Source organism: Notolepis coatsorum, assembly GCF_963971535.1.
Source record: "Notolepis coatsorum genome assembly, chromosome: 20".
Lineage (NCBI taxonomy): Eukaryota > Metazoa > Chordata > Actinopteri > Aulopiformes > Paralepididae > Notolepis > Notolepis coatsorum.
The window spans coordinates 26,175,738-26,190,122 of NC_140184.1; the positions used below are offsets into that span (position 1 = coordinate 26,175,738).

A 14,385-nucleotide genomic window follows, 5' to 3' on the forward strand; every position below is an offset into this window, starting at 1 on the left:
TGTTATACAACATTCTCTTAGCTCTTGGTGTCCATATTCAATAGTTCTTCAAACAAGGAGGGGAATGTCTTGGTTTGGGATGTTGGTACCATGCAGGGCTATCTCCAACACACAACACCATCATATCTATCGTGTTACCCTCTGCAGGCCTGCATTGGTTTTAGAGAGTATATTTCTCAGACGAAATCATATATTTCTTCACGTAAATTATATCCAAAAGGAAACATGACGCATGTATTTTTGTAAAGCACCATGGAAACATGATGATAAAATCTCACCATGTTGCATGATCCATTATAGAAACATCCCCTGGACATTTATGGACTATAAAGATCATGAACCTTTCACTGTGAAAGGTTTTGGAGACGTTTATACCATCATACCTACTTAAATCAGTCTGATTATTTTTTAATCTAAGTGTCTGAAGAGCAGGAGCAAGGGCTTGTTTCTAGGTGGCGCCCATGTGTCAAAGATAGAGGCAAATTTTGGACAATCGCACAGTGGCCTTTCTATACTAGAGGTGTTAGTTTGCAGGGCACTTACCAGTCCACTCACACGCATGAACATTTGGTCCTGTTCAAATGTATTTCAATGACATCCTTCTTTAAAGCCTGAAGTGAGACACTGATCTAGTGTGTTTAGACTGGTCAATGCTATTTCAACTGCTGTCCAATCATAGATTGAGGAAATCGAAGAAGGAAGGAAGGAAGGAAGAGTGCATTTTTAAGGCTGTTCTAACAGTGTTATTGAGTCTAGACAACTGCTTTAGGAGGTCCTCAATTGGCCGAGTTGGTGGTTAATTTGGATTATTTTTCCAAAAAACCAATGTCTATTTTGCACTTCATTATGATTCTTCAAGAGTATTCCTTGAAAAGAAAATATATCTTATAATGAAATTGCATAATGTATATTTGTACTGAATATAAAGTCTTATCTATATAAAGTGACGAGCAGAAGTTTTATAGGGAATCAACCTGCGAGTGTAGCAAACGAAGAACATGTCTGAATGGTGAAACTGCGTGTGAATCTCAAACGTCGCTCTGCACTGCTCTCCTCTCCTTGGAAGCCTTCATTTGCACTGACCCAGTAGCACTAGACAGGTCAAAGTTCATCCCAGCGATTGGTGCTCACCTACTGCTTTACCCTCCTAGCTTCTCAAAACCACAAAATCAGAAAAGAATCAACAAAAGGGAGAGAGGGGGGCTGGATACCAACATGCATCCATCTATTTAGGCCTTTGCGAGCAGTGATCAAACATTAAATTACCTAGAGATACTGTATCTTTCATCCCTCAAATAAATGTATGTAGAATTTCCAGGTTTTTAACAATGCTAATTCTCATTAATGCAACATTTTAAACACTCACTTGCATAGCAGAGCAGCCAGAACAAAATTATACACATTCTTACATTCAGAGACTGTACTTCAATGGAAATCCTTCACTGTATTCTGTGAATACCTCAGCAAGCATATTACTGTTTAATTGTAAATCTGATGTATAGATAGATAGATAGATAGATAGATAGATAGATAGATAGATAGATAGATAGATAGATAGATAGATAGATAGATAGATAGATAGATAGTTAGATAGATAAACAAATCAACTGTTTGATACTCAGCGAATCTGAATTGCAGAACTGACACTGTGTAAGATGGAGAGCAAAAAGCTGTGAACTGATTATTAAGAGTTTTACATTCATCATAAACCATATCGCTGAAGACTTGTTCCTGTTCATTGTTTTATTTGTTGTATTTTCTATCGCATGCAATAAGTAAACAAAAAGAAGAAAAGAAAAAGAACAGCCACCATATGATAATTTTTTATCTGAGGGACGTCTCCGACGTGCCACAAGAAGAAGATATTGTATTTTCAGTTGACAATGTCCAGTTCGATAGTGTGTTCTATAGATGTACAAACTGTCTGGCTAATTCTGTTCTGTATAGTCGTGATCACAAACAGGGGTTTATCTTGTACTGTATATCTACTCACTGGACAATCAAAATGGGGCTTTTAGGAGCCTGTGTAAAGAAAAAATAATATATAGAACCTGTGGCTGTGGGTTCAGGTCTTACCGGAGCCGTTGGCCGTATTCACACGGTGGCCATTTTGCTCTTGTGTCATGCTCAGGCCAAGGTGGGAACAGGGTGGAAAGGAATCCCAACCTGAGCCGTAACATACTGTAAGAGAAAAATGGCCACCCTGTGAATATGGTCAATGGAAGTTGGAGTGAGAGAAATATCATCCTGGAGAAACTGCTGACTGACTATAAAGTATCCCGATAAATGTCTTTTCTTAATCTCAACAGGAGTGACTATATTGATAAAAAAAAAAGTATAAATAAACACCAATTTTTTGTCTCAATCTGTACAATGGACATAAACTATATTGATGAACTACAGAATGTGACTGTGTAGTGCCAACTCAAAGTTTTAAAACAAATCCTTTAAAAGCACTGAGATGATAGAGAATTTGTTTAGTATGACTGTACCTGGCATTGTTGCTATGGGCATATTATCCCGAAGACTGTTATTTTAGTTTCCCCCCTCACTGGATAGATGGTATATGGTTAATACTATTTGATCAGGAATGGTGAAGGGTGGGGTTACCATGTATTGTAGACTATCAGTTACCATCAGTTTAGCCTCCTGAAAATTCAGCCTTCAACAATTGGGTGGGAATGACCCCAGCCTGCCATGTCAGATCCAATGGGAGGTCGTCATGTAAACTGCACCTGGAAGGCATTGCTTGACTAGCCGTCCATTGGTCTGACATGTCAGGCAAGGAATACCCCAAACCAAGGAATGAATAATTATTTGTCCCAACCCAGAGTTGAACGTCTGCATGTAACTTCACCCTACTAAGGTGTGGAGGAAAGCGTAGTATTTACTTTTGCCAAAGGTGTCCAGTATGGAATGACACTAAAGAGACTTTTAAAATATATCGAAAGAACAGAAAAGACAAAGAGAAAAAAAGTCCAGAAGATGAAGAAACAGTGTAACTGTCTATGTAAAAGACGCTCCATGTTTAAAACTAGCTAGGACTCAACAGATTTTAATCACTTTTGTATTTTTGTATAAACTTGTAAATAAGTTTTTAAAGAGAAAAAAAATGTTGCAAATTCTTTCTTTTGTAAAAAAAATAAATAAAAAAGAAGAAAAAAAATAAAATGTTTTTTCAAAGTTTACATGATTAATTCCAAGCCTTTGTATATTTTTGAGCTGTGCAACACCTTCATTCTTGTAGTTATTTTATTTTTTCGGGTAAAACATTGTGAAGAATCCATTATTCTATATCTTGATTCATTTTAACAGCTCACTGGGCTGCTTAGTAACATGTGCATAGAAGACAATAAATGTGATTGCGTTGAAATGGAACGTAGTGTCTTGACTTTTATTTCAGACCGCTGTGTCCTAACTTTTATTTCAGAACGTAGTGTCCTAACTTTTATTTCAGAACGTAGTGTCCTAACTTTTATTTCAGAATGCGGTGTCTTGACTTTTATTTCAGAATGCGGTGTCTTGACTTTTATTTCAGAATGCGGTGTCTTGACTTTTATTTCAGAATGCGGTCTTGACTTTTATTTCAGAATGCGGTGTCCTAACTTTTATTTCAGAATGCGGTGTCCTAACTTTTATTTCAGAATGCGGTGTCTTGACTTTTATTTCAGAATGCGGTCTTGACTTTTATTTCAGAATGCAGTGTCTTGACTTTTATTTCAGAATGTGGTCTTGACTTTTATTCTGCCTCCAGCAACCCATAGATCTCACCACTAGATGGTGATGTTTTTCTGTTTTGTCACTCATTTGGACCTCATCCTGTTATCGAAGTCATGGAAAGGTCACACTGAGTCTACCCCCCCTCCTGTAACTCTTTTAACTTGATCTTGATTAACTCAAGTTTTTCACCCATACTCAGAATGCTTAATTAACTTTAACTGAATACTTAACTCACACAAAGCCAACCCAAACATTACAAGAATTTACCCATTTTTCCGGTCAGCCCTTGAATCACTATCGAAAGTGGTGACATAGAGGGATGAGTATTTCCCAGTGTGTCAAGTCAGGTCAGGCAAGCAATGGGGAGGACCGCTGATATTCAAACTAATACTGGGTTTGCGTTTTATCCAACGTCTCGACAATATAGACTATATTTATGCCGGCTAGCCAGGACAGAAATCATACGGACAACCTAGGGAATGGTACCGGTCTCCAGCCAGAGTCTGAAGTCAAACATGTAAAATCATTACTGAGACAGAACAATTAGCTGAGAGACCGTCTTTATGTCTTCTGTAGTGATGAGTATCCATTCCTGTCGGGAGCTCATCTCTGTTTTAACTGGCTTAACTTTGAACAGTGATTCATTCTATTGAACTGTCACTCTGCCAAGCTAACAGACAATGATAGTGGGGGAAACGGTGCATGTAATGTGTGTGTGTGTGTTCCCTTCCAACCCCTCATCAATGGATTGCACATCATGCATTGATATATGAACTCTAAAGCCACTCAGTGGGAGAGTCTAAAAGGGAACATTGAGAGGATTCCAAAATGGTGGTGTATTCTGTTCAGGCTGGCTGGCTGGTCCAGCCTCCCTCAGTTGGGAGGAGGGCAGTGAGAGGTCAGCTCTCCCCCTTCCATGACCCTCCGCAGAACAAAGGGCTGCTCAGAGCTCTGCCCCGGTGGTCGACTCTGCTCTGGGTCCTGGTGGTCCACTCGGGCCTGGCGGCCCCTGAAGGGATCTGGCGTCATATAGTCATCGATTCTGACCTCTCATTAACCGGACAATGAATGAGTGAGTTGTGTTTTCACCACCCAGGAAAAGAAAAAACACAACTATCTCCAGCGTGGTCCGTTTGATGAGAGGTTAGCCGGAAGGGATGATATAATGAAGCCAGATGGTCATAGTTTGTTTTTTTAAAGGATCTAGGTTAAAATAACAAATGATCCTTTGAGTCAGGTAAGAGAAGCTGAGCTCGCAGACACTAATGTAAACAAACGTTTAATTGTGTGAATGCATGTCAACCTTATTCAACAAATACGTTTAATCTTTCCTGAACTTACAGTAAAAAGTCTTGTATATATTTACAGACTTTATGCAATGGAATGATGGGCCGGCTGGGCAGAATCATAAAAAAGATACAAAGTTGATATATGTGCAGTCCCCTTATGATAATGAAGACAACGCTACTTTTGTAAAACCTTTTCTATAGACAAAGACTACCAAGACCTGAGTTTCACATTAAAGCAAGACGGTTTCGAGTATCGACCTCTTAACAACTAACGTGAGCAGTGGCGAGAAGATGCAGCTACAAGAAATATGGTTTAGTTTTAAAAACATGATCATCTGAAATGTTCAGAAAATGATTCCTTCTACCATTAAGGAGGGATAAATATATTGAGACGAGAACATGTGTATAATTATTCTGAAAACACCATCAGTCCAGTAGGTAGTTATTTGAGGATGCACACAAAATTATTTTAGGCAAGAGCACTTCGATTACACTTGAGCTCGATACAGGTTGATACACTTTGTTACAGTACAAAATTATATATATATATATAAAAAAAACTACCTTTTGGCTTGATTATATACAAAACAGTTTCTCCATTTTCTAAACTTGAATGTTTACTGTAACCATCCATTACAGTAGTGCAATGTGACAATAATGACCTTAGCATTTATTATAAAACAAACACTTACAGTATATCTAGTCTTGGAGTGTGTGTGTGTTTGTGTGTGTTTGTGTGCGTGTGTGTGTGTGCATCTGTGTGTGTGTGGGTGCACATGTGTGTGTGTTTGTGCATGTGTGTGCATGCATACTGTCCGTGAGAGAGAATTTGATATTGACACTGTCAAAAGCTAAATACAATCACATATTCAAATCAGTGCTCAAAGTAAACCCTCAACCTTGAATGTCTTGCACAGGGAAAAACAAACAAACAAAAATAAGACAGATATGGCAGAAAGAAACAAAAGCTCTTCAACAGGGCCATTCATCCAGCGCATGCCTCAAGTCTAAACGAGATCTCCATATTCATTTGTGATTTAGGCACACAAATCACAAATCGTATCTACTGGGTGGCTGGGTGGCGCAGCAGACATTGCGCTCGTCACCAACGCAAGAGACACCGGGTTCGACTCCGGCTGTCGGCGTTGCCTCCGGCTTGGGCCAGCCGTCATACTAACTCAATTGGAGTTAGCGGGTGGAAGTCTATGGGTGGTAATCTGGACGTTGTGGACAGCGACTCCTACAGGTCGGTTGGGGCCGCCTGCACAGCAGAGACAGGAAATGGCGGGGGTAATGTGAGCCTCCCACACGTTACACCTCGCCAATGAGAGTCCGCGCTGGCAGGTGAAAAGATGTGACAGGCTGCCTCCTCGTGTACCGGAGGGGACACGTGATGCAAGGCTTCTATCCTCCCTACAACCGGCCAGTGGGCAACCGGCCAGTGGGCAAGCAATGTTCAAGACAGGGGAGGGGAGAATTGGCACAGTGGAATTGGGATGGGAGAAAAATAGAAAAATAGGAGAAAAAATGGCAACCAAAAAAAAATCGTATCTACTGAAAAGTAAAGAGCCTCACATGACATTCACCCGCTTTCCATGAAACACGACTCCAGTGGCAATCCGTGAGAGAAGCCATCAGTAAGCAGGGTTGTGATAATAATGGAGTGAGTCGTCCACCTGAACCCACCCTTCCGCTCTCAAGGGGACTGGAATGTCCTTCCTGAAATTCAGACAGGTATCGGCATGGCAACATGGCTCCTCCACATCAGCAGTTTAACATCCAGACATCGAGGATAAGCTTCAACCACCACAGACAACTGGAGTGTGTATGTGTGTGTGTGTGTGTGTGTGTGTGTGTGGGGGGGGGGGGGGGGTCCATCCTCTATTGTTTGGTCTGTTTCAGTTTCTCGATGTGGTGACAGAGTTTGAGGGCGGGGCCCAGCTTCAGACCCATGTACTTCATGATGACATCACTACGCAACAGCATCAAAGCCCTGCCATCAATCTCCTGCAGAGAGAAGCACACACACACACACACACACACACACACACACACAAATCATATCAGCAGGGGCATGGATTACAAACGCATCCTCTCACAAGTGTTTAATAAAAATGTTGATGACTTCATTAACCCTTTCACTGCCACACTACCAAATGGTTAACCCTTGCACTGTGACAATACAGAAGGTTAACCCTTTACGATCACACTACAGACGGTGAACCAAACATTTTTATCAAACATTTTGTCTGCCCAACACAATCACCACGCACGTGCATATTTTAATCAATGGTTCATAACGTGCGTGTGTAATCGAAATGATCGTCACAACAGGTGCAGGGCACCAGGGGGCTCACCAGGGGGCGCTGAGAGTCACACACAGCTAGTGGCAGGCACTGATATATGCTTGCTACTACTAGCCAAATGAAAATGTATCTGTTTCACCTAACACTATTGCTCCGTGATTATAGCCACCCATCTCTAAAGCCACAACCACGTTACCATATTTGTAATAATGTAAATCATTGTGTCGTTGTACACATATTGTGTTTATAACGTTAGTAGCTAACATAGCTTAGCTTGGTAGCTATTGTGCTAACAAAATATCCCGACATCCGGCTCGCTGGCCGGCATGAACGGCCGACCCAAAATGGTTCTCTCCTCTCTGTACACCCCGTCCCCACGGGTACCCTGCTGGGGGGCCATGGACGCGACAACGGCGACAATGGTGGCAGCCTGTAGGGTGCTCGAGCCCGTAAAGGCTAGTGGGACACGATAGCTATGAGCTAACAATGGCCGCCGCTGTTGTCGCGTCCACAAGCTCCTCCGCAGGACACCCGCGAGGACGGGGGCACACAAAGAGGAGAGAACCATAGGCTAACGTCAGTGTAGTGGTCCCGACTGTAGGCAGCAGGGACGGCGGAGCTATATATGCTAACTGTGATGCACCGAGTGGGCCACCATTGAACTAGTACTATGACCCGGACGGGCAAGGCATTTCCTGAAGTGACGTCACGGCCGTGCTAGCTTTTAGATTCGGCTCATTAATATGCACCTGTAGTGACGTCGGCGTTTGATACGCTTTTTTGATTCGCGCGTGCATGTTATTCGTGCGTGGACCTTTTTAACTCTTTCAGAGTGGCATTTCCGGTGTCAAATGGAAAAAAATAAATAATGAAATGATATACCAATGATGTAAACTACCCATAATTGATCAGTAGGGTTTAACCTGGAGGTTGGGCTTTAAGGCGCCGATTGATCGAAATTCCAGACTAATATTTCTGATGAGAAGTGATACAGCAGGGAAGCTGCTCAGGTTTCTGTAGCCTAGCAACGGCAACGACAGCACAGGAGCTTCAAATCTAAACCCCGAATCTACGCTGCTGTGGTAACTGTGGTAACGAACAGGAAGAGAGGCACTCACGTGTTTTCTGAAAAGTTCAACGTGGGGGCCCAGGGTTTGGGGATCAGCTTCTTGCACAAACCGTATGACGTCATCAACCGACCAGGAAGAGGTGTCGTGGGCTGAACCCTCTCGGTCCTGTGTTGCATGATCCGGGCCTGTTGTCGAGCTTGCTACTGTCCATTATAGGGGGGGGGGGGGGGAATGAGAAATTAAATCAAACATTATTGACATTGTACATTTACCAATTACTAAACATGCGCTCTGCTTTTCTGTATCAGTCAGCAAGTGAGTAAGTGAGTGAGTGACTGGGTGTGTGTGTGTGTGTGTGTGTGTGTGTGCGTGTGTGTGTGTGCACATGTATATGCATGCATACTGTATGTGTGTGTACATATTAATCCTACCCTCCACTCGTCTGTGTGTGCGCATAGGGCCCAGTTCTGTGGAGTTGGAGTTGACCCGTCGTACAGGTGGAGGTGCGTGTGCGTGATAGGACCGCTCCGTCTGCGGTGGGAGGTGGAAGTCCGGCGTGCCGCGGAGGGAGCGGGCGCCAGAGGCGGGGTCAGTTGTCGAATCTTCATTGGACAGGCCGTTCTCACCATGGGGGAGGGGTTCTGGTTGAGGGAAGGAAGAAAGGATCAACACACACACACAATTTGATATTATTATATTAATCTTGTACTGCAGGGTTGGGATCCATTCACATTCAAATTAATGAAGTAAAGGAACACTCTCAACATTTTGGGAAATACACTTATTTGCCATCTTCCCCAGAGTCGGACGAGAAGATTGATATCAGTGTCTGTGTCCAGTAGCCTCAGAGAGAGGTCCAGGTGCATGCTAGGCTAGTAGCCTCAGAGAGAGGTCCAGGTGCATGCTAGGCTAGCTTAGGACACGGACTGGAGGCAGGAGGGAGCAGCTAGGCTAGCTTAGGACACGGACTGGAGGCAGTAGGGAGCAGCTAGCCTAGTTCAAAAGTGAAGAAATACAACTTCAGACAACTTCAAAGCTGACTCACAGCAATTACATTTATATCAATCTTCTTGTCCGACTCTGGGAAAGATGGTAAATAAGTGTACTTATTGAAAGGAAATTAATGGAAGCGGATACGGACCTGCTAGCCTGGAGTTTTATGCTAGGCTAGTGGTCTGTATCCGCTTCCATTCATTTGTGCTAAGCTAGGCTAGCTTGTAGATGGATAGCTTTCTACTGAATGCACAGAGAGGAGATTGGTATATCTATCTTCTTGTCTGACTCTGGACAAGACAGTAAGCACATTTCCCAATCTCCCAGAGTGACCATATTTCCAAACCCAAAAACTGGATACTTGCATATATATATCTCTCTCTTTTTTGTGTGTGTACTGTATGTTCATGCATTTGCACATGTATGTTATTAACTGGGATTGATGTGTTTTCTTTTGTTCGCTATTCACACACAGCTTGAGATAAGACTATATCTGTCCATAAACACTCGTGTGCACCCTCTCTCTCCGTCCCGATTTGATTTGATTTGTCCACACTCAATGGGCTGTTGTGTGGTGCTGACATTTGCGCAAGGACTGATCAGCCTTTTATCAGCTTGGCGCTACAATTAAGTAGCAAGCCTGGTTAACATATCAACCACTGGTGCAGATGTTATAGCTTTCATTTGCAGGCCTTGATGTCAGATGACAACGCATTCTCATAATAAAAAGTACAATGCGTGCCATTAGCGTTAGCCATGCTTCTAGGCCTCTTTTCTTTTGGAAAGAATGATATGACTAATCGACTTATAGGGGTCAGCCCTAGTCTGACCTCACTGGAGACCAAATACACAGCTAGTTAGTTTGCCAATTAGTTGTATTATATATGGTATAATATTAATGACCACGTCAAATAAATAGGCTGCAGCTACATGAATCTGTCAATGACCTGATAGAGTGTCAAAGCAACAGGCCTGCCAGAGGATAGCACAATGACCAGGACGGTGAGGCACCAAAATGAAGAGAATGGGAGAAAAGGGCAAAACTAAAAGAAAACTTGTGGTTCTAGATCAATGCCCCTTTCCAACCCTGCTGATACATGATGGCATTTTCTTGCTACGATACAGCAAAATATCTCACTGATTAGACATTTAAGCCACTTTAAAGCTGCACTGTGCAGTTCTTGGAATGTAATGATATACAGTATATTTTCAAATAAATGAATAAAGGTGTTCCAAGGGGGAAACTGGATCCCTGGAACACGCATGCAGCCAGAAATGATCTGTTTGACTGTGGTGCCCTGTGGTGACATCTTCTGTTGGTGAAGGTAATGTTAGTCAACATGGTTTCTAAATGTAATTTCTTGGATTTTGTGTTGAGATAAGAAACATGTTTTAAGCATTTTTAACTATATTTAACTATTTATTCAAGAGACCTTTTTCTCACCCGAGACTACGTGGTGGAGCTTTAACCATGGTTTGCTGACTGATGTCCGTACGTAAGTACAGAGGTTTGTCAGAAGACATCATTCTCACACACACACGCGCGCGCGCGCACACACACACACACACACACACACACACACACACACACGTATACACACCTGACTTGGTCCTGTCGTAGAGGTGTGTGTTGGTGTAGCGGCTGAATGGCTGGGAGCTGAACAGACTGTCACTCTGGAGGTGCTGACACAAGGTCTCTAAGAAACGCAGCACAGAGGAGGCGCTGGAGACTGAGGGCAACTTCATGTACCGGATACCATGGTCTGACCTCACTGGAGACACAAGATAGATAGACAGCTAGTTAGTATGACCTCACTGGAGACACAAGATACACAGCTAGTTAGTCTGGCCTAACTGGAAAAACAAGATACACAGTCAGAGTCAGAGTCAGAGATTGTATTTGCCATGTATGGACTAATCCACATTGGAATACAGGTACAGAGCAAACACTGTGTGTGTCTACAACGAATCCAATACAGGAGCAGAGTAGAAACAGTACAGAAATAAATAAAAACACAGACAGTATACGAGGACAAATGCTAAGGTTGATATCAACATCATCCCCTAAAGTGCATATCATAGTAAAGTGCATAATGCATAGAGGCACAATTTACAGTAAAAGTGTATATAATCAAAGTGCGTGATGCACAGACACACAGAAACAGCACTTCCACAACCTGACTAGTAATAACACACCAAAATAAAATGGGATAATATACAAATCTAGCCTTTGGAGTTATTCAGGCTGTGCACAGCACTGGGGAAGAAACTCTTTGTAAACCGAGAGGTAGAGCATGTGATAGAGCGGTAGCTAGTTACAGTTAGTCTGACCTCACTGGAGACACAAGATACACAGCTAATTAGTCTGACCTAGGGCTGTCCCTGACTAAGGATTTGGATGGTCGACTAGTGATTGGCCAAAATTTGCCATTAGTCGACTATTGGTTTTTATCATTCCATTTGGGCTGTGGGAGGTGCTTAATGTCTGAAGGAGTCGACTGAAGGCATCAAAAAAGCATGCAATTGGTCCACTGATGGATACATCTTGATATTTGTCTAGTCTAATGTGTTCATTAGATGAGTGAAATCCTCTTTCAGTGCCTCTGTGCCTGTTTTCGTAGGCAGTTAGCCTCTGGTATGCGTGCCATTAGCGTTAGCCATGCTTCTAGGCCTCTTTTCTTTTGGAAAGAATGATATGACTAATCGACTTATAGGGGTCAGCCCTAGTCTGACCTCACTGGAGACCAAATACACAGCTAGTTAGTTTGCCAATTAGTTGTATTATATATGGTATAATATTATATATATAGTATATATTACAGTCTAATAACAATAGATAGTCAAACTAAGACATTCATTGGAGGGCTGGCCCTCATTTCTAAAGACATTGAGGTACAAAAGTTTAAAATACACAACAAAGAGAATGATCAGTTAAACCATTCAAAACAAGTATGAAATGAGACCTATGTATGATATCTGTTATTATCACAAGGAAAATAATCCAGTTGCTGCATGATAATGTAAAGTATGGTATCAAGCCAAAACAACCCCATAAATATTGAAAATGTAATGCCTTGTCTCCACTAGCCGTGGCCTGTCTGGCTGTGGCCTGTCTGGCTGTGGCCTGTCTGGCTGTGGCCTGTCTGGCTGTGGCCTGTCTGGCTGTGGCCTGTCTGGCTGTGGCCTGCCTGGCTGTGGCCTGCCTGCAGGACCTGGCTGAGACAGCCACCTTTCACAACCTGGCCAAAGCCGGGCTCTTCCCGGCAGCATGTCGAAGTGTTCTTGAGCAAGACACGTTACAGTAACTGCTCCTAATGAGCAGGTCAACACCTTGCATGGTGCCTGTGGAGTGAATGGGTGAATATGAGGCATAAGTTGTGAAGTGCTTTGGATAAAAGCGCTGTATAAATGCAGTCCATTTGATAACATCACTCATTTAGATTAGAGACAGACAGACAGACAGACAGACAGACAGACAGACAGACAGACAGACATTGCATGGAAGTTATATTATCGTACTTGGCCATCGTGTCCCGCTCTTAAGCCTATCGAGATATACCTCATCTCATGTACCTACTGTACTCCACTAACGAAAAACAAATACGCCCATCACCTGCCGGGTCCCGCCCCTATGGAGGCGTAGCCTATAAGACACTAGGCATGGTCACCAAACACTCTTCCTCTATTTCGTAGCCTAGCCAGGTAGCGTTAATCCTGTGCCCCGGCGGGGTTTTGAATGGTGTTTCCACCTGGAAGCCGATGCTTGAGGCTCGGCGGGTGGCAGTAGAGCTATACTACTGCAGGATGGGACTTAGCGGCGGCCCGTGTTGTGGCTCAGCTGACTGTTTTCTGTCCATAGTAGCGTTGAGCGCTATGCTATAGTAGTGTAGTGGGCTACCGTTTGTTCTGTCTCTCTGCTACGAGAATGTCTATGCTACAGCTTTCTCTCCTCTCATCCATTCATGCTGACGGTCAATCGGTGTCTATTGGGGGAGTAGTGCGGGGGGGGCTTTGTTTACCTTTTTTGGTAAATGGGCTAAGGCCTAGGGCTGGTGTGCTGTTGTGAATATTATGAATGAATGCGGGACTGGTTCTCTCTGGTCCGCCTCCCCTTAACGTTGTGTATATGGGCTTGCTCATTCTACAGTATTTTGTGGTGTTAGTTATTTTATTCATTTAACCCCTTCATGGTGCACACCACAGTGGAGGTTGCTGTTTGCAACCACCAATGGTGCTCCGTGTTAACATCAGTCCTTTGCTTTTGACATATTGAAACAGTGCCCCGCCCGGCCGACGCCATGGGTGGGTCGGCCTGGCGAGTGGCTGGTGGGCTGCTAAAGCCTGTACCGCCACGGTATGGAATTGGCAGCGATTAGAACTGTGTTCGAATTGCTGTTTTTTTCTATCAAAAAAATGTTGTCTGGTGGCGGGGCCTTGAGGGCCAGCCGACGTCGACACATCGCGCGAGGTTGTTGACGTTATTAGCTTTGACCTAGCCGCAAGCTATAACCGCTCAGGGTTCCCCTCTCCGCAGGGGATTTTGGTCTTCTGCTGGAGCGCAGGCGGTATTGTCCTAGGCCCCACACCGCCTCACACCGCGCAGCCAGAAGAAGAGAGAGCACGGCCTCGTCAGCGGCGATGACGAGGCCCTCGACAGGCGGCCATGTTTTCCCCCCGCCAGAGGTATCCTGGGCGTTGAATCGACAGGTGTCCACAAGGCCGACAGCCTTTGGCGGCCGAGGGATCGGCCATGTTGGATGGGCTCGGCTTGAACAACAAGCCGTCACCGTCCTGCCGCAAGCAACCCGCTCTCCGATCACTCCCTCCCCCAACACCAGCGGAAAAAGGGGGCTCTGATTGTTTCCTTTGGCTGCGGGCCGCGTGCCTTCGTTGAAGCGCGGGCGGCCCCACTTTTCACTTCTCATGGGGACAGGGGCTGACACCCAGTTGATGGCTGAGCCTGGGTCTGTCCGTGAGAATGTTGTGCTGTCAAGCGGCTCCCACACC

The 14,385-nt window shown here is 43.9% G+C and overlaps 1 protein-coding gene across 1 annotated transcript in view; it reads right to left on the minus strand.

Annotated features, from left to right (window-relative positions):
* Positions 1-5,022: 5,022 nt before the first annotated feature.
* The window catches only part of scml2 (Scm polycomb group protein like 2), a 66,895-nt gene continuing 57,532 nt past the window's right edge, over positions 5,023-14,385 (minus strand). Inside the window, exons 7-10 of the mRNA XM_084337390.1 lie at positions 10,980-11,150; positions 8,817-9,026; positions 8,434-8,588; positions 5,023-7,016 (exon numbers count right to left, since the gene is read on the minus strand). Of these exons, the coding sequence (XP_084193516.1) occupies positions 6,891-7,016; positions 8,434-8,588; positions 8,817-9,026; positions 10,980-11,150 (662 nt within the window). The 3' untranslated portion in view covers positions 5,023-6,890. The remainder of the gene's footprint in view (positions 7,017-8,433; positions 8,589-8,816; positions 9,027-10,979; positions 11,151-14,385) is intronic.